The sequence below is a fragment of the Micropterus dolomieu genome, linkage group LG22 (assembly GCF_021292245.1).
Source record: "Micropterus dolomieu isolate WLL.071019.BEF.003 ecotype Adirondacks linkage group LG22, ASM2129224v1, whole genome shotgun sequence".
Taxonomy (NCBI): Eukaryota; Metazoa; Chordata; class Actinopteri; order Centrarchiformes; family Centrarchidae; genus Micropterus; species Micropterus dolomieu.
Window position 1 is genome coordinate 13,044,979 of NC_060171.1, and position 26,551 is coordinate 13,071,529.

The following is a 26,551-nucleotide window of genomic DNA, read 5'->3' on the forward strand; positions in this document are numbered from 1 at the left end:
TTAGTTTACCATATTTTATACATCCTATCAATAGACCAAAATATTCAAAATCACATCATAAAAAGTTGTCTTGTGTTTAATAGATTAGGTCGAATCTGTGTTTAAATAATAAAAAAAAATTCATAGATTTTGGTGCTTTTCTAAGCATTCATTTACACACAGTGGGGTTTACTCGAGTAAGTACATTTTTGAAGTTTTTACTTTAATTAAATATTGTTTAAATTATTCTACTTTATAAACCATAACTTTGCTACATAGCATAAGAACTAATGAAAATCGAGGGTTTTATACAAAATGTATGATCAGCTAATAAAATATGATGCATTTCAATAGATTAACTTATACCTCACAGTATATAAAGCTGTAAAAAGAAAGTGTTTTATTAATAATCCAAGATTATAAAAAAAACAGTGACACTGACAAGTATCAAAAGTAAGAGGACTTATTATGCGTTAACTTTTGATTCTTTACAGTTCATTTGCTGGTAGTATCCCTTTGTAATGTTAACTACTGTAGTGTTTTGTTTTTTTTTACCTTGATATATTGCTTCTTCTCTAGTAAAAGATGTGAATTACTTCTTTTACCACTGTTTAAACACTAGAACTGTGTACAGTATGATATGTAAATATGTACATAATGTAAAACAATTCTACGGATAGATGATAAATAGGGTTATTGAAATATTACCATCTCTGTCTTACAACAGGAGATAACATGACTTAGAAATACTGGTATTAAATTCATGTCTGTACTTTTCTGGTTCATGATGAGCATAAAATGGTCCTAATGCCACAGTCATATATTAACTAGCCAGATTGTTGTGATTTCTATATGGAATTGCTCTCAAAAGAAATGGTTAAAAATGAACAAACAAAAAAAATCTTTACATGGTGGGAGATCAAGATGGGGGCCCCTGGCTGTGTCCAGGCTGAGTATTTTAAGAATGCCTTCTGCATGTGTCACAGTTATTATTAGGCTACCTCCCACTACTTCATCAGGGATGGGGCTGGCATCTGGTGTCACTGCCATGTCACTGACTGCTGAGTCACAACACTATGACAGTCCAGGAACCTACAGCAAACACAATATTTATTGGAAGTGACTCATTTTGGATATAGATGATCAAATTTACTATGTGCGCACACTGACATCTGTCCCAGTGTATTTCTATACACAGCCTCATGTTCAGTCAATGAATGCTGTCATGCTGTCACTCATCAGAGTTGGAGATGACACTAATTTGCTTTCAGTTCAAGAAGTCAGTGTGTCCATTTTTGTTTTGTAAAAGAAAAATATTCTTATGTGGTCTGGGCAGACACAAATTTAGAATACAGTGACTTAAAAGGCACTAACTCTCAGTTTTTGTTGGTGACATAATTGAACACATAGGCTGTACCCTATAGGCTATTTAATGGATTGGCTTATACTGACCTTTGCTTGTCTACACAGAAATGCATTTCACTCAGGGGTGACAGATAGCTTTGAAACACACGCAATGCAGTTGCTTCATCTTTACTAGGGTGACCTCATCCTTTAAAATGTTTCCCTCCTCAATGATAGAATTTAAGGTGCAAAATCCCACTTTTTGACAATTATCCTTTATAAAGAGACACCTTACTGAGAAAGGGGGACTCACTCCTTGTCTCACTTTCTTTTCTTAGTCCAATTGTTCAGCCACTTGGACCCTGAGCAACACACAAACGCAACAACCGTCCCAGCCCCCAGCTGCCCAAATAGGAGCGCCTAAAAATAAGGAGCATGCCGCAACTGCTGCGTCTAACCAATCACTGCCCCATCCTCCCCGTAAACCGACCCCGACTCCTGTTATCCTTACGGATTAGCAAATAGACTATGATTACAGAGGCTGCGTGACGTGGCCCTGGGTTCTTTATATATTCAACTCTTTCCTCTCTCAACAGTCAAGTTAAACAGAGTCAACTCAAACAGTGCTGCTCCAGCTCACCTGCCACGAAACTGAACTTTTCAAAAAGCGCCATTCTTCTCGTGGCCATATTAGAAAGGGACAACTTGTCAAGAGGGTACCAATTTAAAAAAAAACGGACGACCAGCTGCCTTGCCCATTGTACATCGCATAATTTAATCCATCACTGTCCTGACATAAGTGGCTTCTTCGCAAGTACATCCGAAAAATCTCTAGGCTGCTTTTTAAACTCTTCCAAGCTTGAACTTTCCTCCGCGAGAGCGCGCTTGCCATCGACCTGCTAAAGTTTTCTGCGCTGCCGAGCGAGTGTCACCGAGGTATAAAAGTGGACACGGAAAAAGTCATCATGATGAGCAATAACTACGGCGACGACCAGCTGCCTCCACAGTATTACCAGGCCACTGACTTTGGGGAAGAGGAGGACGACGAGATGCCAGCCACGGAGAAGGACCTGGCCGAGGACGCGCCATGGAAGAAGATCCAGCAGAACACCTTCACCAGGTGGTGCAACGAGCACCTCAAGTGCGTCAACAAGACCATCACCGACCTGCAGAGGGAGTTTACTGATGGGCTGAAGCTAATTTCACTCCTGGAAGTTTTGAGCCAGAAGAAAATGTACAGAAAGTACCACACCAGACCCAACTTCCGTCAGATGAAACTGGAAAATGTTTCTGTGGCACTAGAGTTCCTGGACAGAGAGCACATCAAACTGGTCTCTATAGGTAAGTCAGACTTGGGATTTAATGGCTTCTTAAATGGAAACAACTCAGTAGTAAAGTACAAACATAAAACATTACCAGGCCATTATTAGATAGGAACATGTTATAAACATGCCTTTATTATAGATGACAGTGACAGTGTGTGAAGAAGAAGTAGGCTACTTTCATATTTTAAAGTTGAACCATGACCACAGAAACAAAAACGTTTCATATCTTTTCATATTGTTATCAGCCCATGTGTCAGCCAGCAGTGAGACATGGGTTTCACAGCCCTCTGGAAAACTGCACTGAGCTGGGGTCAACAGCTTATTGGAAACTTACTGTAGAGGTGCCACTGAGGTCATCAACTTGCATCAGGGCCAAGGCAGAGTGGCTACATAGTATGCTTAAGTTTACTCCAGCTGCATCGATGTGGTAAACTGTGGGCTGTAAATTCACTAAGCCTGTACTAATGAGACACACTTTTTATATATGGACAACAGTGTTGCACACACACCCTTCTATAGACAAAAACACGCAGGCCCACTCATATCTCTGTCAGGTCAAGGGTTAGAACTACTCACTGGGGCTCTACGTTGACAGCCAGAGCCATCAGCAACTCCTGCGAGGTGAGGATTAACTCTGGTGGGATTTGGGGATCAGACTGTGGTACAGATTGCTGAAGCTACAATAAATTGTTGTGGATAGTGTCACATCCACAGACTCCCCCAGAAGAGGACTTCACTCCACCAGAGTGAACAGAATGCCAACTTTTAGAAAAATGTAATAACTGAGGAGAAAGTAGTAGCCTAATATGAAAAACGCAGATATTATAAAATGAAAAGTTATGACTTTATTATACACATTAGAGAACCCCACAGTTCATACAGGAGAAAGAGTATACAAGAGTATTTTTCTGTTTTGGTGACTAATGATCCTGCCACACACTTGAGTGAAATTCCCGGCATGGCTGAGGCTTTGGCCAGTGGACTGTGAAGGTCACAGTGTGTCCACCTGGACATACAGTGTGTGTGTGTGTGTGTGTGTGTGTGTGTGTGTGTGTGTGTGTGTGATGATAGTGGGTGAAACTCCCAATGGCAAGCTCAAATATCAAGGGTCCTGGTGATCATAGGAGGGCAAAGGTCACAATTACAGATATTGCCTGCAGAGTCTGCAGAGTGTGTGTCCAGGATAATGTGTCTAGAACTTACTATGTTAGTGTGTGTCTGGCACCGTTGTCCCAGCTGTACAGGCACACACTAGGTCAGACAGGGCGTGATAATAGAAGGCCTGGCATTTTACTTGCTAGCACCCTCTCTCTAGTGGGTCAACGCAGCGCTCTTAAGATAAAGTCACAGTCTCATTCCAGTGAACTGAAGACCCTTAAAGAATCACCACAGGCTTAGTTGCACATGTGTGACGTGAGATGGTTTTATGGATGTCTCTTTGACCACACAGTTGCCCTTAAAGGATCAAAACCACACTGTGCCACATCGTGTCACCTGCCGTTGCCAGTCAAATGGTGACACATCAAACATTACCCTCTGATAGGAGGCACTGATCTATGAAAAGATAAACAGCTTCAATAAAACAGTCTCGTGATAAACAACACACTGGCATCAAAGTCTCTCAGTTATTAAAGTCTTACTGAATTATCACACAAGATTAGTTGATGAAACATTAAAGTCAAGCGCTCCACTGAGGTTCTTTTGCTTAAATGGCTGCATTTCTAAATTAGAGTGGCTTTAAAATGGCTTATTTGACAAAGTTTTCCTCAGAGAACTTCAGAAAATGAGCTGTGTGCTTGCTGTCAATGAATCTAATCTCCACCTATTTGATTTATCACACGCTGGTGCTACAAGTTTTGGAAGTGATTGAAATCTAAGTGGTATTTATGCAGAGAGGGATCCACTTCCACATATCCTCAGCTGTCACTGTCTTCAGAGTACCATTGTGACCGGATGACAGATTGTCAGGGGTCCTCAGCCAGACAGCTGTCTGGGAGAAAGGGGCTTGGGGGAAGCAGTGAGGAGCGTTAGATTCCTGTCTCCTCAGCAGTCAATCATCATTGTTTATATTTCTGCTCAGAATAGCCTGGTCAATTCTGCAGAATAGCAAGGAATGACTATTTTAAAATAATACACATATGTATCTTAATTTCTTATGGTTTAGCATTGGGCTACCTTGTTCAGTGATAAAAATACATGGAATGTAAACTGATTTACTGATAGATTGCACAATTAACAATGACAATACAGCTGGAAGATGCACTTAACTAGTGTACCACCAAAATACTGTAGAACATGGTGCATTATATGAACCTTTGGAAGTTATAAGTCTTCATAAACGCTGTTGTCTCTACTGTCCAACAACAGATAGCAAAGCCATCGTGGATGGGAATCTAAAGCTGATCCTGGGTCTTATCTGGACTCTCATCCTCCACTACTCTATCTCCATGCCCATGTGGGATGACGAGGATGATGAGGAGACTAAGAAGCTGACGCCCAAACAGCGCCTGTTGGGCTGGATACAGAACAAGGTGCCCCAGCTGCCCATTAACAACTTCAACCGTGACTGGCGGGATGGCAAAGCGCTGGGAGCTCTGGTCGACAACTGTGCCCCCGGTAAGAAGTATAAAGTGGCGTGAGCTGAGTGTATAGGCCTGGCTGAGCAAGTGCTGAGTCAGAATGGTGCCTGTGAAAAGGCTTGTTGTATTGTATGTAGCAGTTTTCCTGGTTGCTATGGGGTTGGGGTCAGGCATGTGTCAGTGTATCTGAAACAGTATCGCCTTCTCAGGAGTATTTGTCTCCAGATTTCAGATTCAGATTTAGATCAGCCAGTGTAACCTGTCCCTGGAGACCAGGTTGTGTCAGTGGGTTGTAGAGGGGTTGCTGATGGCCGGAGGACGTCCCTGCCAGCTGTCCCACAATGACTGAAGCTTTCACTCTCACTGTTTCGGACCCTGAGGCCCAAGCCTGGCTTTAGTGTTTATAGCCTTCCTGCACCACAACACCCCCAAATTTGGGCACCATTCCTCCTCTTCTGTCAGGGGGATGCTTGGCTCTGCATCAAAATGCAGAGTGATCTGTCACAGGGAGGTGCCTAAGCCACAGATCCAAGGACCACAAGGCCACAGTTTGAGTCACTGCCAGTTTAAGCTTTTGCTTCCAACACTGAACATTAGAGAGTGCTCTGCTAGCTTTGCTTCACAGAGCGAAAGGTGGAGGAGTAGCAAGAGGAGTACAGGACTGTGTTTAACTGTGTTTATATGAACCATTGATCTGAGGAGACGCATCTTTCAAACACTGAGCTGCAACACTGACCATACAAGGTTCTGTTGTTTCATCAGCTAATACCAAACAGCAGGATAACTGACGAAACTAGCTCTGTTCTGAAGCACAGAAACACAGAAGTTCTGCTGTACTGTCACTTCACACTCCTTCCTTGCACATGCATGTAAATTCAACCCTATTAATACTGTGGTCCTGTCTCGATATTAATTGGATAATAGTATCCTATGGTGTGCCTGTATGGGCCTTTTCAGTGAGTAGCTACTCAATAGCCAACTCTAATCCAATTTGGGTATTAGTAGCATGGAAGAGGCTAGCTTTAGCCACAGTGAAAGTGCCAGACTGTCTCGAGGTTGTTTCTTTTGAACAGTCGCGAAAGACCTTCATTGAATTCACAGGAGCAGACCAGTGAGGGTAAGGTCATGCAATTTTGTAGTTGGAGGTGTTAGACAGATAGTAGTGACAGCCCAAGTGGCCTTATTATAGCAACTGCACTGTAACTCTCTCTGCATTCGCCTGTGCATAATTGTCTAATCACCGTGTTTGCATTCTGTTAGGTTTGTGTCCTGATTGGGCAGAGTGGGACCCAAACCAGCCTGTGCAGAATGCCAGAGAAGCCATGCAACAGGCTGACGACTGGTTGGGTGTGCCTCAGGTAAGGTGCATGATAAATGTCAGTCACAAGGTGTATTTTACTTTGCTTTAGCAAGCACCAATCATCTCCAAGCAGTTTAAAGCACCAAGTACCAAGACGCATTTGCAAATGCAAACATGCCTTGCCACATGTGAGGCAACACTGAACTGAAAAAAGGCAGTACTGTCTCTGATACCCAGTGTTTTTCCAGGGAGATCATGCTGGGGTGTATCATGAACTATTTATTACCCATCTCACTTCTAATATTTTCATTGAATGTATTGTATAAGTGAGTTTGTAGGAGTTTTATTTAGTAGACTTGTGAATTTGTAGAGGTGTGAGATTTCTTAACACCTTCCGAGCTAGACACTAAAACAGAGGTGTAAATATGCCTGAGCTCATCAGAATAACAATGTGAACATAGCAAGAGAGTAATATTTCCAGCCACGTTTGTAAGATTCTGAACCTCCCTATTGTAATATGGACTATGCAGGTTGTTTACTTGTGTGTCTGAGACACAGGGTTAGCTATTCTCCATGAGGCTTAGCATTGGTGAGATAGCCGCGGGGTGTATGTCATGGCTCTGCAGGCCTGGGGGCTGGATTTCAGTATGGTGGTGTTAAGGAGATGTGGGAGAGGTCTGGCTCAGAATAAATCCCTCTGGCTGGCTTATTGAGGGCAACAATCCTTAACCCTGCTGTCCTGGGGTTAAATATAACCAGCGTGGAGCATGACTTTGTGCCACTGTGTGACTGACAGGCAAACAAGTGCTAGGAGGGATAAAAAGTCTAATCTTTGTTAAATCCCATTGCACTATGCTTAATAAGGGAACATTGTATAAAAAGTCAACCATACCCTTCTTACAAATGACAATATTGTTAATTTAAACAAAAATGAGGCTATGGTGTTTTCATGGTTTCATTGTTGTTCGTAAAAAATGTAACTTTAGCTTTTGTGTTGACTGTACCTTTCAATTAAAAGCCAACTAGTTATTCTCACACATGATTAACCCCTGTTGTGCTGGTTGGCTTTCTGTGCTGTAGGTGATTGCCCCTGAGGAGATTGTGGACCCAGATGTGGATGAGCACTCAGTGATGACCTACCTGTCTCAGTTCCCCAAGGCAAAGCTGAAGCCTGGAGCTCCTCTCAAGCCCAAACATCTTTTCCCAAACAAGGCCAAAGCATATGGACCTGGTAGGTAGCCCAACAGCCATGAACACCTGCATGGTTCACAACAACAGCTCAGATGAACAGTATGAATGTATTATGAATATTGTTCAAGTTCAGTCATGAATACCAAAGGCAGTTAGACAGCAGCGCCACGTAAATACTTTAGCACTAGTACAAACATCTTGCTCTAAGGAACCGTTTTAATGTGTCACTTTGTGTCTCTGTATTTGCACTACAGGTATTGAGCCTCATGGCAACAAGGTGCTGCAGCCAGCTATGTTCACTGTGGAAACTCTGGAAGCTGGCAGTGGTGAGGTCTTGGTCTATGTGGAGGACCCTGAGGGACACAAAGAAGAGGCAAGTTATAACTTATAGACAAGGGATCTTAGCATACAGCCTGCTCAGATAATCCTGCTAAGTTTCAAAGTTTTGCAAAGTGTAGCATATAATGTTTAATTGTACCCTCTTGACTTTGTCTTCTTATTCCCCAGGCAAAGGTTAAACCCAACAATGACAAAAACAGAACCTACACTGTCACCTATGTTCCTAAAGTTGAGGGTGTTCACAAAGTAAGAACATGCTGCCATTTTTGTATGAACATCAAGTTCATCACTCAGTACAACATGGAAAAACCACTCTATTTAAAGGTGTCTATTCAAAATGTGCTTTTTTCTTCTTAGGTGAAAGTGCTGTTTGCTGGTCAGGACATTGACAAGAGCCCCTACACCGTGAATGTAGCGAAAGCTTTGGGCGACCCCAGCAAAGTCCATGCTAGGGGACCAGGCCTGGATCCTACAGGCAATGTGGCTAATAAGCCAACCTACTTTGACATATACACAGCTGGTTAGTATGGACAATTCAGCTACTAACATTGACATGTATACATGCGGAAAACAGGAATGGGATCTGATGAAAGTCTTGAAGTTTTTCATAACAAAGTCAAAAGAATCACTGGAATTTTCTCAGAGAGACTAAAACTACAGCGTCTACTGTGACCTTTTATTTTCCTGTCCCACTCAGGTGCTGGTAATGGCGATGTCAGTGTGGTCATCATTGATCCTCAGGGCAAAAAGGACACGGTTGAGCTCATCCTGGAGAATAAGGGGGACAGTGTTTTCCGTTGCACCTATCGGCCCATGCTAGAAGGGCCTCATACCATCCACGTACTGTTTGCAGGCCGCGAGATCCCCAAGAGCCCTTTCACTGTCAACATTGCAGAGGGTGAGCCATCTGTCTGTGTTGTAAATTACTGTCAGACAAATCTGATTTCTTGCCGTGCTGTAGGGGTGATCTATCCATCACAATCTACTGTCATCTTTATTTTCCCTGGGAACAGCCACCCAGTATAGACCATAACCCTTCCTATCTGTCATTTCTAGCTTCACCTGTTGCTCCTCCCAGGGGAGCTCCACTGCAGATAGCCCCTCAGTCAGTGCGCACCCCTCCTGGAGCGAAGGGAGGGAAGGGGGCACCTCCCCCAAAACCTGGCCGCCCAAGTTAGTATGGTCTTCTGGGAGGAGCTTGTGCCAGATCCCCCCAATCTTTTCCTTATGTGGCACTCTGCAGATGCCCCTCTGTGCTTTCTCTAAGATTAGGGTGCCATGGCTCAGTGTTGTGCTTGGTCGCCTGCTCAATCTTCTTGCCTCCAGCAGCTTGATGGTTTTGTTATGTTCAGTGTAGGTCTGTCCCCGACAAAGAATTTACATAGTCAAATCAGAATTGTCAAGTCTTAATCTTAATCTTGTGAAGCTGCAGATCTGCAGTCTCTATTCATTACTCGCTGTAACTTACACTGTAAGTGTAACTGAGGCTTATTGTTGACCCTTTTCTCTCTGCTCTGCCGGCCTGCCATTCACCGGTCTTGTGCCAAGTTGTGCATCTCAAGAGGAACACGCACAACTTGGCACAACACCGGCGTAGCTGGTGCTCTGTCTCTCTTTCTCTTCTACCATATACATACTCACTACGCCCACACATGCACACTGACCCCCCCTTTCTTAAGGGTTAGGGTTACAGTTTTGGATTTATTCACACACGTAAAAGATTTATTAAAAGCTTCATTCTTTTTACATTTTTATTTACAGCATTTTATGGTGACATATATATCACAATAGAGGGTATGCGCATGATGTCACAGAACACAGTTATGCTCACTGAGTGGCAGAAAGACAAGCAGCAGTGTTATCTTGAATCAGCTAAGACACAAAAACACATCTAAAATGGGAAAGAGCTGGACCACTGGTTCTTTGGTAAGCAGTTAGGACCACTGTCGAGTCCGACTGCCTTTAATGAGCAAATAATCACTTGTTTTACTCCCAGTTTGCTAAACGCAGCCATGGAAACAGATGTTTTGCCACTCAGTTCAGCGCGTTCCGGAAGGGGACGTGACATCAACGCATACCCTCTATTGGCTGTATATAAACTTATTAGGATAAAACCTGTGGTTCAATGTAAGATCAGACATTGAGCTCCCCCATGCAGCCAAAATGGTATGATCCTCATTTCATAACGCCTCTGCGAAGATTCGACTTTGACAGTGGCAGTCCATTCAGGTTCCTTCTATCGAGGCATTGAATCTTCGACTATTCGGGGTCACCCCTAGTTCAGAGAGAGATGAGATGCAATATTGTACAAATAGTTTACAGATTGTCCTACTTTGCATTTCTGTCTACTTTGTTCTTCTTTGTTAAATATCTTTGCTTGTGCTGTTGACATGTTTGTTTTTATCACATCTAAATTTGCATCAGCCAGCATTCAGTTTAAGCCTGCAGTCAACATTTTGGAGTGCCTGACTGAAATGTTGTCAGATTCTCCCTCTATGCTCTCAAATGTGTCATTATCCTATTTGACATTCTGCACTTTGTTTCATGTGTGCTGCAAAAAGCATCATTATCATTTACAGGTTATGTCAATCAAACTTTAAGGAATCCCACTTGAATTGGGCATTGTAACGTCTTTGCTACTAACCTTGCTGTCAACGGCTGGCTACTCTAATTTCTTTGCTAAATATTTCACCTTTTCACACATGTTGTTATTCCTTTCAGCCATGAACCCAAACGCTTGCAGAGCTACAGGCAGAGGCCTTCAGCCTAAAGGCGTGAGAGTAAAGGAGGTTGCAGACTTCAAAGTTTTCACCAAGGGAGCTGGCAGCGGAGCACTGAGCGTCTCAGTCAAAGGACCAAGTGAGTCAGACAGCTCTCTCTTCTCTGCAACACTTCTCAGTCCTCATACATTTTTAGAATTATTTTCTTTGTTTGGGTTTTTGTCTGAAGGGTAGCATTCACATGCCATAAAGCACTAAACAAAATGGCTAAAATGTCTCTTCGATGAATCCATATTGACTATATTATTCATCCTCAGCTGGGGCAGAGGAGCAAGTGAAAGTGCGAGATGCAGGGAACGGTGTGTATGAATGTGAATATTACCCTCTTAAGCCTGGTAAATATACAGTCAGCATCACCTGGGGAGGCCAGCCCATCCCACGCAGGTAAGGTCCTATTGCTGCCTTTGGCTATTCATTAACAATGCACATTCACTTTTAGAATAGGTAATGTTGTGTATTCTTGTATGCTGCAGCCCCTTCGAAGTGGAGGTGGGTGAGGAAGCAGGTTATCAGAAGGTAAGGGCCTGGGGTCCTGGTCTGAAGACTGGCATGGTCGGAAAATCTGCTGACTTTGTGGTAGAGGCCATCGGCACTGAAGTTGGAACTCTAGGTGAGTCGTGTGTAAGTAATATGAGTTCTTCAGAAGAAAAGTGGATTTTAAAAAAATTTATTCTTAATGTGAAATCTGAATATTTTAATTCTTCATATACAGGCTTTTCCATCGAAGGCCCGTCACAGGCTAAAATTGAGTGTGATGATAAGGGTGATGGCTCCTGTGATGTGCGCTATTGGCCCACTGAACCCGGTGACTATGCTGTCCATGTTGTTTGTGACGATGAGGACATCAAGGACAGCCCCTTCATGGCCCACATCCTTCCTGCAGCCCAAGACATCTTCCCTGAGAAGGTAATTCCCACTCACTGATATAAATACCATATGTATAAGTACAAAGCAGGTTACCATGTTGACCAGTTTTGATCCTATTCTCAACAAAATACATTAAAACAATAACATGTTGCAGGTGAAAGCCTATGGTCCAGGCCTGAAGCCAACTGGTGTCATTGTGAACAAACCAACTGAATTCACCATTGATGCCCGCATGGCTGGGAAGGGTCACCTCAAGATCTACGCACAGGTATAGAGAGCACAAGTTTGGGAAACCTTCATTGTCTATTTATGGGAACACATCATTTATATTGCATGTGTACAGACCAGAGCTGACATGTTTTTGAATCCATTAAGGATGCTGAAGGCTGCACCATCAACATCAAGATCACTGACAAGGGAGATGGCACATTTCTGTGTGTGTACACTCCTGTCAAGCCTATTAAACACACCATCATCATCACCTGGGGGGAGGTCAACATTCCCAACAGCCCCTTCAGGGTAAGACATGACATGACAATGTAGTCACACAAACAACTATGCTGCACTTAAAATTCTGTCAATTTAATATAATGATACTCCACCAATATAGACAAAGAAGGAGGACTAGAGTATTTGGACTTGAACCAATTGCTTATTCTTCAAGTACACTGTGAATTCATTAGGTGCTGGTTGGAGAGGGTTGTCATCCAGACAGAGTCAAGGTCTATGGGCCTGGAGTGGAGAAGACGGGGCTCAAGGCTAATGAGCCCACATACTTCACTGTGGACTGCAGTGAGGCTGGTCAAGGTGAGCATGTATAAGGAGATGGTGTGGATGGTTAAATAAACACTTCTGAGTTAAGTTGACTCTTAATGATGTTAGTGCTAAGTCATGCGAGTGTTGAAAAATATAAACCATAGAATGGACAGAATAAGTAGTTCTGTGCAGTTTAGCTGACAAAGCTGAGGTAAGTTATTTGAAATGTACGAAATGTACTTGAAACGAAGCTCTAGGCAGCGTAGCAACTGCTTCTGTTTATTCAGATCATCTACTTCTGAATGATCTTTGTGAACTGTGCTCATTGCTATGCACTATTAGGGGACATCAGCATCGGAATCAAGTGTGCCCCAGGAGTGGTTGGCCCTGCCGAGGCAGACATCGACTTTGACATCATCAAGAATGACAATGACACCTTCACTGTTAAGTACACTCCCCCCGGTGCAGGCCGATATACCATCATGGTGCTGTTTGCCGACCAGGTAAGAATAACATTTCCAGCGCAAGCGGGACTGGTGAGTTTTGTTAAATATTTTTTGGAACTTCTCGAGTAATTTCATGTGATTGTTTAATGGCTTTTACAGGAAATACCCATCAGTCCATTTAAAGTCAAAGTGGATCCTTCCCATGATGCTGGCAAGGTGAGAGCAGAGGGACCCGGACTCAACAAGACAGGTGAGATCCACTGACACTGAGAACCCCAGTTAATATAAACACTAAGCACACTGCATTTGCAACAAACACCCACTGCAATACTATGATGTCACAGAAATTATTTGATTTGACTAGGATTGGTAGCACTTACAAAACACGTGTGTTTCAGGAGTGGAGGTGGGCACTCCAACCCACTTCACCATCTACACAAAGGGAGCTGGCAAGGCCAAGCCTGAGGTGCATTTCACAGCGTCAAGCCCAGGAGAGGCGGTTCGTGACTTTGAGATCATCGATAACCACGATTACTCCTACACTGTCAAATACACGGCTCTTCAACAGGTACAGTAGGCCTCTGTTTGAAGACCATTTACATTAGAACATGATACAGAAATTATTCTCAACATCAAATCAATCAGTATGCATTCTTCAATCAGTATGCATTCTTCTTCTTGTGTCTTTTCAGGGTAACATGGCAATTTCAGTAACACATGGAGGAGATCCCATTCCCAAGAGCCCCTTCCACATCACAGTGGCACCACCTCTGGATATTGGAAAGGTGAAAGTGGACGGATTAGACAACAGTAAGTTGCAAACACTAAAAACTATACACTTGCATTTAACTTGTAAAAACTGGTAATTGCAAGGGTTCAAGTGCTTAATGTTAATTTTTCTTGCAGAAGTGGAGGTCGGAAAGGATCAGGAGTTCACAGTTATCACAAAGGGTGCTGGTGGGCAAGGTAATGTAGGTGTGAAGATGACCTCGCCCTCTGGTCGACCAATACCATGCAAGCTGGAATCAGACAAAGCCAAAGGCGTTCACAGTGTGAAGTATATTCCCCCAGAGGAGGGGCTGTACAAGATTGATGTCAGCTATGATGGCAACCCAGTAATGGGAAGCCCCTTTGGGGTAGAAGCAGTGATGCCTGCTGATCCTTCAAAGGTAAAAGTTCAAAAAAAGCTGCATGCAGTTCTTCACTTTGTCCATATAGGCTAATGGAACATAACACTGACATTTTTTATGTTTTTAATTACAAATTTGTGATACCACATTGCAAAAACTGACCTGACTGTTGCATCACAGGTGCGAGCCTTTGGCCCAGGCCTGCAAGGAGGCATTGTGGGTAAACCAGCTCCATTCACTATTGACACAAAAGGAGCTGGTGTAGGTGGGCTGGGCTTGACTGTGGAGGGTCCCTGTGAGGCAAAGATTGAATGCCAGGACAACGGTGATGGCACATGCTCAGTGTACTACCTGCCCACTGAGTCTGGGGAGTATGCCATCAACATCTTGTTTGCCGAGAAGCACATCCCTGGCTCTCCCTTCAAGGCTGCTGTGCGCTCAGCGCTCGACCCCAGCAAGGTCACAGCTAGTGGGCCGGGTCTGGAGAGGGCCAAAGCAGGTGAACCAGCAACCTTCACTGTGGACTGCACACGAGCAGGCGACGCTGAGCTTACCATTGAGATTGTATCTGAGACTGGGGCTAAGGCCGAAGTGCACATCCAGAAAACTGCAGAGGGGACCTTTTCTGTTACATACATCCCACCCTTCCATGGCACACACACCATCACAATCAAGTATGGTGGCCATATGATTCCCCAGTTTCCCAAGGTCCTGCAGGTCGAGCCCGCTGTGGACACCAGCGGGGTGCATGTTTATGGGCCAGGAGTGGAGCCCAGAGGTAACAACTTAATGTAGCCATGTTGGTTTCTAATAAACCTAGGGAATCTACTAGTGCTGAAAGAATTTGTCAGTTAATTTATTTGTTAACTCCCAGAAAAGCAATTAAATCATTAATCAGGCAAAATGACCATTTTCTGGTTCCAGTGTCTACTCTGTTTTATATCATTGTTTCAATATATTTGGGTTTTGTACTGTGGCTTGGAAAACAAAAGCTATTAAGAGATGTCACCTTGGGCTCTGGGAGATTGCAATGGGCATTTGCCAGTATTTTCTGCTGTCTTATAGACTAAACAACCAATTGATTAAAGAAAGAATAATTGACAGATAAACTGATCATGAAAACATTGAATTGTTAGTTGCAGCCCTAGTATGTACTATTTTAACTAGTTTAGAAGCATAAAGTATTTGGTCTTGTTTCACTTTGGCAAAAAAAATCTACTTGTTTCTAGGGGTCCTCAGAGAAGTCACAACCCACTTCATCGTTGATGCCCGCGCCCTCAACAAGGTTGGAGGAAGTCATGTGAAGGTTCACATTATCAACCCTTCCGGCACCAACACAGACACCTACATCACTGACAAGGGAGACGGCACCTACAGAGTGGAGTACACCGCTTTCGAGGATGGTAGGAGAAAAAAATTACATTATTTCATTTAACAGTGTTAATTCACACAGTTAAATAATCAAACAACAATGATGGAAGGAAGATCTTTGTCAAAGGTATAACATTAACAAACCCAATCTGTTACAGATAGATGCAGGATTTTACATAGACAGACTGTCTGAAAGAGTGCATACAAACAGATGGAGAAATCACTAACAGGTGCGCGGGTTGGGAGCCATTTGGGAATAAAGCAGGAGAGTGGGAAAAGAGAGGACGACAAAGATAGGGGTATAAATACAGAATGATGCAGTGGAGCAATGATGTGAAGGACAGAGAGCTGGGAGGCAGAGAGGCAGACAGGCTCTGTTTTATAAATAGTGTGCTCTGGAACAGAAGCTCTTACCCAGGCAGGTATGTGTGCTTAAGGCTGCCTGCACACAGCTATACAACAGGGGAATGACGGGATATTAATAGAGACCTATAACACAAAGCAAAGAGATCACAGAGCACTTCTCCACCACCAGACATGCTCTAATATCATAGCAGTGCAACTGGGAATCTGGCATATAGGCCTACTGAGAGGGCTCTGTCAGAAAAATGTAACAGAATAATGACTAGGGAACAGATGTAATGCCTTGTATGTTCACCAGAGCGTCTGCATCTAGATGGCGTCTTTTATAAATAAACAGATGTTTATCTCCCTAAAAGGGAATTTGTCTGGCCCATAATTAAAAGCAAGTGGCAATAACAGAAAATGTTTGCTAGCTTTGAGAACCCTCATGCAGAGAGGTATGACAGACATCAGGTATCAGACATTTAGCTGATGGAGTCTGTTTGGGTGCAGGAATGCATCTGATTGAGGTGCTGTATGACGATGCGCCTGTGCCCAAGAGTCCCTTCAGAGTGTCTGTGGTGGAGGGATGTGATCCGTCCCGGGTCCGCGCCTATGGACCAGGTCTGGAGGGTGGAATTACCAACAAGCCCAACTGCTTCACTGTGGAGACCAGGTACTGTTGGATCACATTCAAAGGATACATTTTTGTTAAGTTCACATGTGCAATTAATTAATTAGTTGGCTTCTTTCTCAGGGGTGCTGGTACAGGAGGCCTGGGCCTGACCATTGAGGGAGCCTCAGAGTCAAAAATATCCTGTAAGGACAATAAAGATGGCAGCTGCAGTGTGGAGTACATCCCCTTCACTCCTGGAGGCTACGATGTCAACATTAACTACGGAGGTCAACCGATCCCTGGCAGTCCATTCCGCGTACCAGTCAGGGACCCTGTGGATCCCAGCAAAGTGAAGTGCTCAGGTCCAGGTCTGGGTGCCGGTGTGAGAGCCCATGTTCCTCAGACTTTCACAGCAGACTGTACCCAGGCTGGACAGGCCCCACTGGATGTCAAACTGTATGGCCCAACAGGTGAGGACATACTCTTTAACTATGAAAATTCATAAAACTTGCCTACTCTGAGCGGACAAATAACAGCGAGTTTGTGGTACATGATTATTTCAAGGTACTGTGGAGCCAGTTGGTGTGAAGAACAACGGTGATGGCACCCACACAGTTCATTACACTCCAGCACAGGATGGTCCGTACACTGTAGCTGTCAAATATGCAGATCAGGAAGTTCCACACAGGTACAGTTTGAATTTCAAAAAACCACCAAGCCAGGCTGTATGTGCAAATATGTCTTAATTAAAGTTCTTTTAATAATTACACTTTATATTCTCTCCTTCTTCCACAGTCCATTCAAGGTAATGTCTCAGCCTGGGCATGACGCCAGTAAGGTGCGTGCCAGTGGCCCTGGTCTAGACACAAAAGGTGTGTCAGCAAGCCTGCCTGTTGAATTCACCATTGATGCTCGTGATGCTGGAGAGGGACTGCTCACCGTGCAGATTCTGGTGGGTTCAGCTTCCTTTTATACAATAATTTCTGAACCATAAGGCACCAGCTAAAATAACTCAATATTGTCTATTGACAGGACCCAGAAGGCAAGCCCAAGAATGCAAGCATCCAGGACAACAGGGACGGCACATACACTGTTTCCTATGTACCTGACTCTACAGGCCCCTACACTATCACCATTAAATATGGAGGAGATGAGATTCCTTATTCCCCATACCGCATACAGTCCCTGCCCACAGGAGATGCCAGCAAATGTCGCCTCACAGGTAAGAAATCATCAATCATAATTGCTCTCATGTATAAAAATAGTGTATTATAGCTGTAGCATTTGTATATTTATATTCAAAACATGCATTTTCCTTTCTAGTTTCTATTGGAGGACATGGCGTGTGTAAGTAACCGAGGCTTTGGTTTTTTCACTTGTATGCTACATTGCTTGAAAATCTTAAAATCCATGGATTTATTTGCAGCACTTGTGAGCCTTTATCCTATGTCTCTCTCTGTCCTTTACAGCAAGTCTTCAGAAGCTACAGACCTCTGAGGATACAGTCATCACAGTGGATGCCAAGGCTGCTGGGAAAGGCAAGGTGACCTGCAAGGTGCAGACTCCACAAGGGATGGAGCTGGACATGGATGTGGTGGAGAATCATGATGGGACCTTTGACATTTACTACACAGCCCCTGAACCTGGGAAATATGTTATTACCATCCGCTTTGGAGGACAGAACATCCCTAAGAGCCCCTTCCATGTGCAGGTGAGTATAGCAGTGTTTAAACAGCTGCTACAGCGGTGTGCTAGGTGCGCTCTTGTTCTGATGTTTACTTGTATTAAAACCAACTATTTCTCTTCTCTCTGCATTGACAGGCCACAAATGAGCCAGTTGTTCCCCGCGACACTGTGGATCCTCTCTTCCGTCCAGTTAACTTCCATGTCCCTTTCACACCACAGCAAGGAGAAATCACAGGTGTGACAAACACCACTCAAACAGAAACAAAACCCTGTGCGCACACACACACACACACACACACACACACACACACACACACACACACACACACACACAAAACAAAACATCTATTTTTAGGTCACTGATGTTTAACCAAACTGCTGTAATTTCCAGGCGAGGTGCGGATGCCTTCAGGCAAGACTGCCTGCCCACATATCACTGACAATAAGGACGGCACCATTACAATCAAATACCAGCCCACAGAGAGAGGCCTGCATGAGATGGACATCAAATATGAAGGCAATCACATTCCAGGTCAGAAACACTCCATGTTGGAAAGATGTAAAGTGGTTGTCTTCTTTGGAAATAATGATAAAAAATTGTTTATTGATGGATATTTTGCTATCTTATTATTATTATCTCATTCTGAAACAATACTATATGGAGTTCAGAATCTTGTTACTGTTTGCCAATGATTATATTATATAATTATATTCCATATAGGAAGCCCTCTGCAGTTCTTTGTGGATGCTGTGAACACTGGAGTGGTGACTGCTTATGGTTCAGGTCTCAGTTATGGCATGGTCAACAAGGCTGCCACTTTCACTGTGGTCACCAAGAACGCAGGAGAAGGTACCATGCCTTTTCTTTTTTGCTATTGCACAGTAGATGTGTGGTAATACAGGTAATCCTAACAGAAAAGTAAAAAACCTGGATGTTCTTCCCCCTCCCAGGCGGTCTGTCACTCGCAGTGGAAGGTCCCTCTAAGGCCGAGATCACCTGTAAGGACAACAAAGACGGTACCTGCACTGTGTCCTACCTGCCCACTGCTCCTGGAGACTACAACATCATTGTCAAGTTTGACAACAAGCACATTCCTGGCAGTCCCTTTACTGCTAAGATAACTGGTGAGGAAATAAATCATTTTTATACTGTTTATGTATATTTATAGTGGATGTGTATATTATAAGTCAGCTTTTAGGGGTTGACAAACATCTTACTCGACTTTTTATGTCAAGGGGATGACTCCATAACCAGGACATCCCAGCTGAATGTCGGCACAGCGGCTGATGTGTCCCTGAAGATCGCAGAGACTGATCTAAGCTCACTGACTGCCAGTATCAGAGCACCATCAGGCAATGAGGAGCCCTGCCTGCTCAAGAGACTGCCCAACAGACACCTTGGTGAGATATTCACTTGCCAGATAGACAAAATAACAGGAAGCAGAACATAGATAAGATATTGTTGGATTCATCTAATGCATTTAAATTTCCTTTATTTCTGGTTCTTTCTCTTGATTTTTCCCCCCTCTTTACCCTCTTTATGGTCACAGGTATCTCTTTCACCCCCAAGGAGGTCGGCGAGCACGAAGTGAGTGTGAGGAAGAATGGCATGCACGTGGCCAACAGCCCTTTCAAAATCATGGTTGGCCAGTCAGAGATTGGTGAGGCCAGCAGAGTGAAGGCTTTCGGTAAAGGCCTGGTGGAGGCACACACTTTCGAAATGGCTGAATTCTTTGTAGATACCAGGAACGCAGGTAATCTTTAGAGACGGTATGTTTCACCTTTATGGTAAACAGCCATAAGGCAGCAAATGCCTTTTCAAATCTACTCTACTTCTCTTCTTCCTTTAGGTTATGGGGGTCTAGCGTTGTCAGTCGAGGGTCCGAGCAAAGTGGATATCAACTGTGAAGATGTGGAGGACGGAACGTGCAGAGTGACCTACTGTCCAACAGAGCCTGGAAATTACACTGTTAACATCAAGTTTGCTGAAAAACACATCCCAGGTTAGAATGTTTTACTCAGAAAATGTCCAAATACAAAATCATTTGACATCTTAAAATAAAATAAGTCTGTATGAATTTTATTTACTGTGTAAGTGTTTGTGCCCACCAGGTAGTCCTTTCACAGTGAAGGTGACTGGAGAAGGAAGGATCAAGGAAAGTATTACTAGAAAGAGACAGGCGTCTTCTATTGCCTCAGTGGGCAGCACATGTGGCCTTAACCTCAAGATCCCAGGTGAGTAGAGAAGCCAGTCACAAGCGGTTAGAGGGTAGCGGTCAACCATCTTAAAATAAATGACCCTGCTGTACACTCACATTCGTATTCTCTCTGCTTTCTCTTCCTTTTAGGAAACTGGTTCCAGATGGTTTCAGCTCAGGAGAGGCTGACCAGAACATTCACCCGCAGCAGCCACACCTATACTCGCACTGAGCGCACAGAGATCAGCAAAACCCGTGGTGGAGAGACCAAGAGGGAGGTGCGAGTGGAGGAGAGCACCCAGGTGGGTGGAGGAGGAAGCCCCTTCAGAGATGTTTTTGGAGATTTTCTGGGCAGAGAGAGCCTGAGCAGCTTCGCTGGCATCACTGCCAGACCTGAGGGTGAGGGTCCAAATTAAAACCCCAATTTTTCAAACGAAAAAACTTGTGTGTGTTGGCTTAAACTGTCCATTAAATGATATATGTTCTATTGTGTATCTAAACACATCCTCTCTGCTGATCTGCCTTGTCCAGCTGAGAGTGGCTCTCAGGCCATGACGGCTCAGGTGACCAGCCCCAGTGGGAAAACAGTGGATGCTGACATAATGGATGGTGGGAGCAGCACCTACAGTGTGCGCTTCATCCCCCAGGAAATTGGACCCCACACTGTGAACGTCAAGTACAGAGGCCAACACGTCCCTGGTAGCCCCTTCCAGTTTACTGTGGGGCCCATGGGGGAGGGAGGAGCACACAAGGTCCGCGCAGGAGGACCTGGCCTGGAAAGAGGAGTGGCAGGAGCACCTAGTGAGTTCACTCTGTGGACGTGGACATGCTATCAATAATGTTTTCTCCAAATACTATTCAAGACATTATTTTAAATGTTTCATGAAATGGTGATAATTAAGATGAACATTCATTTAATTTAACCTTCATTGTTTCACCCTCTCTAGCTGAATTTAGTATCTGGACCAGAGAGGCAGGTGCTGGTGGTCTGTCCATTGCTGTAGAGGGCCCCAGCAAGGCTGAAATCTCCTTTGAAGACAGGAAGGACGGCTCCTGCGGCGTCTCCTACATAGTCAAAGAACCAGGTAGAACTTCTGTTGCCCACAAGTGTAGAATTTTCCTCATTTGAATGTTTTATCAGTGTTTTTGTCTCTAAACTCCTAAACTTCTCAGTAATTCCTCCTTACTTCCTCCAGTTCATTTGATGTTGAAAGTAAATAACCTGTCTGCTTCCCCAGGTGACTATGAGGTGTCAATCAAGTTCAACAATGAGAACATCCCTGACAGCCCATTCATCGTTCCAATTGCTACACTGTCAGACGAGGCCCGTAGGCTCACTGTCACAAGCCTTCAGGTAAGATCACACAAACACATACACATACACACATGCACACACACTCAAACAAACATAGAGTTGATGTCATCAACATTAGTTTGTTGCACAAAATACAGGCACATGCAGTCACAAATATATAGTTAAATAGATTGCATGTAACATAATGTTCGAGTGGTTGTTGATATTTCTGTCTAATAGCACTTTGCCCTTGAAGTGTAATTGAATGCCAGTGTTGGAGCATTATCCGCGTCTATAATACTGTGATGCTGGCTAGTGATGAAGGGCTGGATTAACTGTCCCTTGCTAATTCGGGGCAACACAAGCTGTGCTATGTGTGGGCAGTGAGCTAGTCTATGTGGTTATGTTTCTGTTTGAGAGGAAGAAATCAAGAAAAGAGTGAGAATAAGATAAAGACTCTTTTAAAGAAACCTGTAACAGCTCACAATATTGGTCTCCTCACTTCACAGATGCTTGTTTTGTTTGCTTTCATAGTTTCCACTACAACTGCCAACAATGCAAACATATATTTTTAGTTAACTGAAAAGCCACTTCAGAGTGCTTTTCTACCTCAAGAACCCAGGTGAAGTGCAATATCAGACCAGCGTTTAAAATGTCACACTACCTCTTATGTCTGGTAGGACAGCTCGTCCGCCTGTAGGGCAAAAATATTAAACGCCTCGCTGTAAACTCTGACCTATTCTGCCTCTCACACCCAACCGCTCAATCTATTCTTGTCAGGCCTGATGAGTCACACTTCGAGTCCCTCGAGGTGTGGGCATACACACACACACACACACACACACACACACACACACACACACGTATATACACACGTATATACACACATATATTCTAATCATACTCTTCATTGTCTTTTGTAGGAGAAGGACTTTAAGGTAAACCAAGAGGCATCCTTCATGGTGGAGCGCAACGGGGCTCGAGGTGTGGTTGACGCCAAAGTCCACACCCCTTCTGGCTCTTCTGAGGAATGCTATGTCACTGACCTTGACAGCGGTATGCACCAACATCACTTTTTAGTACAAAGTAGACTTCAGAAGACAGACAGTTCAACTTTTTTTAAAATTTGTACGCATAATTTATGGATAACGGATCAGTAACTTCGTGTGTTGTGATCAGACAAGAATGCAATCCGCTTCATTCCACGGGAGAACGGAGTGCACTCCATAGATGTCAAGTTCAACGGATGCCACATTCCTGGAAGCCCCTTTAAAGTGCGAGTGGGAGACCCGGGGCTGGTTGGAGACCCTGGCTTGGTGACAGCACACGGCCCTGGACTGCAGGGGGGAACCACAGGTAGATATCACCAGCGCCACTACAAATATGTGTGATAATTTAGCATGGTTTCCTTGTGCATGTTTTTTTAATTTAATATCAGTTGCAGAAAATGAGCAGTCTTTTCATCTTGTTCTGCATTGCCTTCTTTCTTCCAGGTGTACCCTCAGAGTTTGTGGTCAACACCTGTAACGCAGGCTCTGCCACTCTATCAGTCAACATCGACGGGCCATCCAAGGTCAAGATGGACTGTCGGGAGTGCCCTGAGGGTTACAAGATCACCTACACACCCATGGCACCTGGAAACTATCTCATCACCATTAAATACGGAGGGCCACAGCACATAGTGGGAAGCCCGTTCAAAGCTAAAATCACAGGTCTGCTTCACAGTCATTCTCCCATCTGATCTGATGATGACAAGTGTCTCGATTATAAAACAAATGTTCCGCAGAAAAAAGTGTAGAAGTCAGGAAAATGTTATGTCATCTTCCTTCTTCCTTCAAGTACATCTTATATAATAGTCTTTTTCTGGCACTTGGTGCATACAAATGCCTATTTTTTATTACTGTAACATAAAAATACTTTGAAGGATAAAAATAACTCATGTGAGTTCTGGACGTTCACTTTATTTGAAAGTGGTATGAAATATTTTCCTATTTGAGCTCAGGCACTAGTCAACTTCCTAGTGCTTTTCTCCCCAAGAGCAGCAGCGTGTTTGCTTTTTTCATATCTTTGTAAATACTGAGTGTATTATATAATGTCTGGAATGAGCTATGATGACATTAGATAACCATTCTCTCTCTCTCTCCCTCACCCTCTCCTACAGGCACACGGCTGTCAGGGGGACACAGCCTCCACGAGACCTCCTCTGTCTTGGTCGAAACAGTTACCAAGACCTCCAAAGTGGGCGGTGCCTACAGCTCCTCCTCTTCCACCACCTCAGCCTCTCTGACATCTGATGCCAGCAAGGTGGTTTGTCGTGGAGCAGGGCTGTCCAAAGCTTTGGTCGGACAGAAAAACAATTTTACAGTTGACTGCAGCAAAGCAGGTGAGATGATAAACCAACATCAAGACAAAAGACACGTACAAACCATATATTCATACAGTAAAACTCAAAACAAACGCACATATAGTAGTTTCTACTGATACTTAAGGCTAAATTAATATTAATAGTTTTGATTGGCCCTCTGGGCAGAGGAACAAGCTGTAAACACTCAAACCTTATCACCTTAAACACTTGTTATGGTAAATGTGTAAGCAAACAATTGCCAATTAAAACATCCAGCAGTCACTGGCCAAAATTTGCATTTGCAGTCGTGCTTCTGGTGTGTCCAGTATTCACTCTCATTTTAGTTTCCTTTGTTCAACACCAACTCCTGTAAAAGTAGGTATCTGCCTCTTTACTGGCTAAATGCTCCATTATATTAAAGAACTAGTTGCTAACGTTGTCTGTCTGACGTTTGGTGCTGGCCAGGTAACACACATTTTATCAGACCTTTTTTATAGACTGAAAACAGCTGCCTGCTGAAGGGCAGAATCGGATCATAATTCAGTTATTAAATAATAATATGGGTTTGTCATGAGCAACCCCTGTTACTTTAAAGATGATCATTACATTCAGTGATTGTATAAACATTTTGATTAGTGCAGCTTTAAGCCAACACAACCACACACACACACCTGTGCAACTTTTGCACACCCAGATCATTAAATCCCCTTCTCATTGCTCTGCCCAGGTACCAATATGCTGATGGTGGGGGTCCATGGACCCCATACTCCCTGTGAGGAGGTGTATGTTAAGCACATGGGCAACAAGCTCTACAATGTCACCTACACCGTCAAGGACAAGGGCAGCTACACCGTCATCGTCAAGTGGGGCGACGACAACATCCCCGGGAGCCCTTACAAAGTGGTTGTACCCTAAAATAAACTGCACCAATGCCTCGTCCCTTCTCTTCCACTGACCCTCCACCCTTTTCTCATCAAATGCACGCATCAATCCAAGCTCCCAGTACTTCTTTTCCGGCACTGCTCTTCGCTTTTCAGTGGATTACAATATACTCAACTAAATACAACTGCACTAAAATCCGCAAGGACATTTGCTTACAGTTTTGTTAATGACAGAATATCTATTGTGCCAAAATTTTGTATTAACTTCAGAAATTACATTTACAAGTGTGTATACACATTCAGAGTGATGTAAGGGCAACAGTGTGGTTAAATGTATTGTTTGGTCCATAAAATTTCCTCTCTTCTTTTTGTTGTGTTGTAAACGAATTACATATATGAATGTTAAGAGATGTTGGAGTAATTAACAGCATTGACGAGTGATGCAATATGGTTTTGTATGGTTTAAGAATGAAACATGACATTTTTTTGTTATTAACCTATTTTTGGTAAGTCTTTGCAGACCTAATAAAGATTTAATGGCTAAATTTCCAGACAAAAGTGATTGAATTTATTTGATTTCTCACATAGCCTTCGTTAGTTCAGCAGGAGGTATTTGTTTTTGTTTTTTTTAGATTTTCATAGTTTCATCATGCAGCTATTTTCAGACCACTGCTGATTCTTCCATCTGAGCAGCTGTCAGGATATTTTCTCTTGATCACACAGGCTCTCGGCTGAGTGTCTGGCCAGTATCTGGTTGGATCTCTACAGTTGAATTTCATGACTTAGAACATTTTGTTTCACATCTGGGGATCTTATGATCTTTAGATTTCAAATCTCCTATAGCCCTTTATTTATTTTTGAGATACATTTTTAAATTACTGATTCGTTTTGCATTGAGGAAGCAGTCCAGGATATTCTTCCAGTCCTCACGTTTACATCCTGTACTTGTCCAGATGCAATCACAAGATGGCAGCATAGTCAAGCTCTCCTCTATATCTACGACTCAACCAAATGCACCAGAAGAAAATCTTCATTGTTCCCAGTGAAGATTAACTACACCATCTTTTACACAAGGGAGCCCGCGGAGCATAGAAACCAGAGGCATCAGCTTCCATTGTGTGTGTAATTAATCCTGTTGGATCAGAGATGGAACACAAGTGGTTTCTGTTGTGGCATCCTCATGGGGGAGGAGGCAGACCCTGCTGAGGCACAATTCAACCAGAAAGAATGGCGTTTCAGCCCTTTGCTTATGTGTGTTCCCATGCATATGTGTGTGTAATCACTTGTGTCTCCTACATGGCCTGTGTGTGTTCTGTATGTCCTCTGAGTGGTCTACAGGTCTCGGTCCCACAGTGAGTCAACCACCCAGCCTCCACACACTGACACATAACACCAGCACCAGTACCATTCTTCACAGAGAGGAGCCTATAATTAGGTGCTAATTTTCTCTGGTTCCACTGTGACATGATGCTGGGGGCCATGGCGAGGCGAGACAGAGCGGGCGGGTGCATTTGATGAACAGTGGCGAGAGCTCGACTCTGGACCATCTGGCCAAGTGGCTGGTGCTGCCCGCTGCTGCCCATGCTGACGTTGGGACCAGGGCAGGGCCCACCCACGTCAGCCTGTCCTCCCCGTCCTGCTCCTCCAGACCAGGACCTAGGCGTCTGTCCACCACAACATGTTTATCTGGAGTGGCTGCCAAGTGAATCACAACCGCGTGGAAGATACAGCTCTGCGCTATGTAGACAGCAGCGATCAAGCAAGGGGAGGGGAGGGTAGAGAA

At 43.8% G+C, this 26,551-nt stretch overlaps 1 protein-coding gene across 4 annotated transcripts; it reads left to right on the top strand.

Moving 5' to 3' along the window:
* Positions 1-1,913: 1,913 nt before the first annotated feature.
* LOC123961249 (filamin-C-like) lies at positions 1,914-25,326 on the top strand. 4 transcript variants are annotated; one of them, XM_046036464.1, is made up of 47 exons: positions 1,914-2,664; positions 5,016-5,264; positions 6,488-6,585; positions 7,608-7,758; positions 7,973-8,091; positions 8,226-8,303; positions 8,415-8,577; positions 8,755-8,955; positions 9,114-9,230; positions 10,779-10,916; positions 11,095-11,221; positions 11,311-11,447; positions 11,550-11,743; positions 11,859-11,972; positions 12,080-12,223; positions 12,388-12,511; positions 12,803-12,963; positions 13,066-13,156; positions 13,305-13,474; positions 13,599-13,716; positions 13,813-14,075; positions 14,217-14,814; positions 15,266-15,439; positions 16,263-16,425; positions 16,507-16,835; positions 16,930-17,053; positions 17,161-17,317; positions 17,398-17,587; positions 17,689-17,712; positions 17,835-18,076; positions 18,187-18,286; positions 18,443-18,583; positions 18,773-18,901; positions 19,003-19,176; positions 19,288-19,452; positions 19,602-19,805; positions 19,902-20,054; positions 20,164-20,286; positions 20,400-20,648; positions 20,781-21,050; positions 21,197-21,334; positions 21,488-21,603; positions 22,467-22,599; positions 22,723-22,899; positions 23,037-23,255; positions 23,705-23,926; positions 24,615-25,326. In XM_046036464.1, the coding sequence occupies exons 1-47, from the start codon at positions 2,289-2,291 to the stop codon at positions 24,800-24,802; spliced, it is 8,235 nt and encodes a 2,744-aa protein (XP_045892420.1). In that variant the 5' UTR covers positions 1,914-2,288; the 3' UTR covers positions 24,803-25,326. The 4 variants fall into 4 exon arrangements, with proteins under 4 accessions (XP_045892420.1, XP_045892421.1, XP_045892423.1 ...); XM_046036465.1 differs by lacking the exon at positions 9,114-9,230; XM_046036467.1 differs by lacking the exons at positions 1,914-2,664; positions 5,016-5,264; positions 6,488-6,585; ... (4 more) ...; positions 8,755-8,955; positions 9,114-9,230 and adding an exon at positions 10,181-10,223.
* The last annotated feature ends 1,225 nt before the right edge of the window (positions 25,327-26,551 follow it).

What these genes read in the sequence shown, in the direction of transcription:
- LOC123961249 (XM_046036464.1), top strand. Translation starts at nt 2,289, where the DNA reads ATGATGAGCAATAACTACGGCGACGACCAGCTGCCTCCACAGTATTAC. An exon ending in TGGTGCTGTTTGCCGACCAG is followed by an intron (nt 12,964 to 13,065) that starts GTAAGAATAACA and finishes TGGCTTTTACAG; the next exon opens with GAAATACCCATCAGTCCATT. An exon ending in GTACACCGCTTTCGAGGATG is followed by an intron (nt 15,440 to 16,262) that starts GTAGGAGAAAAA and finishes GTTTGGGTGCAG; the next exon opens with GAATGCATCTGATTGAGGTG.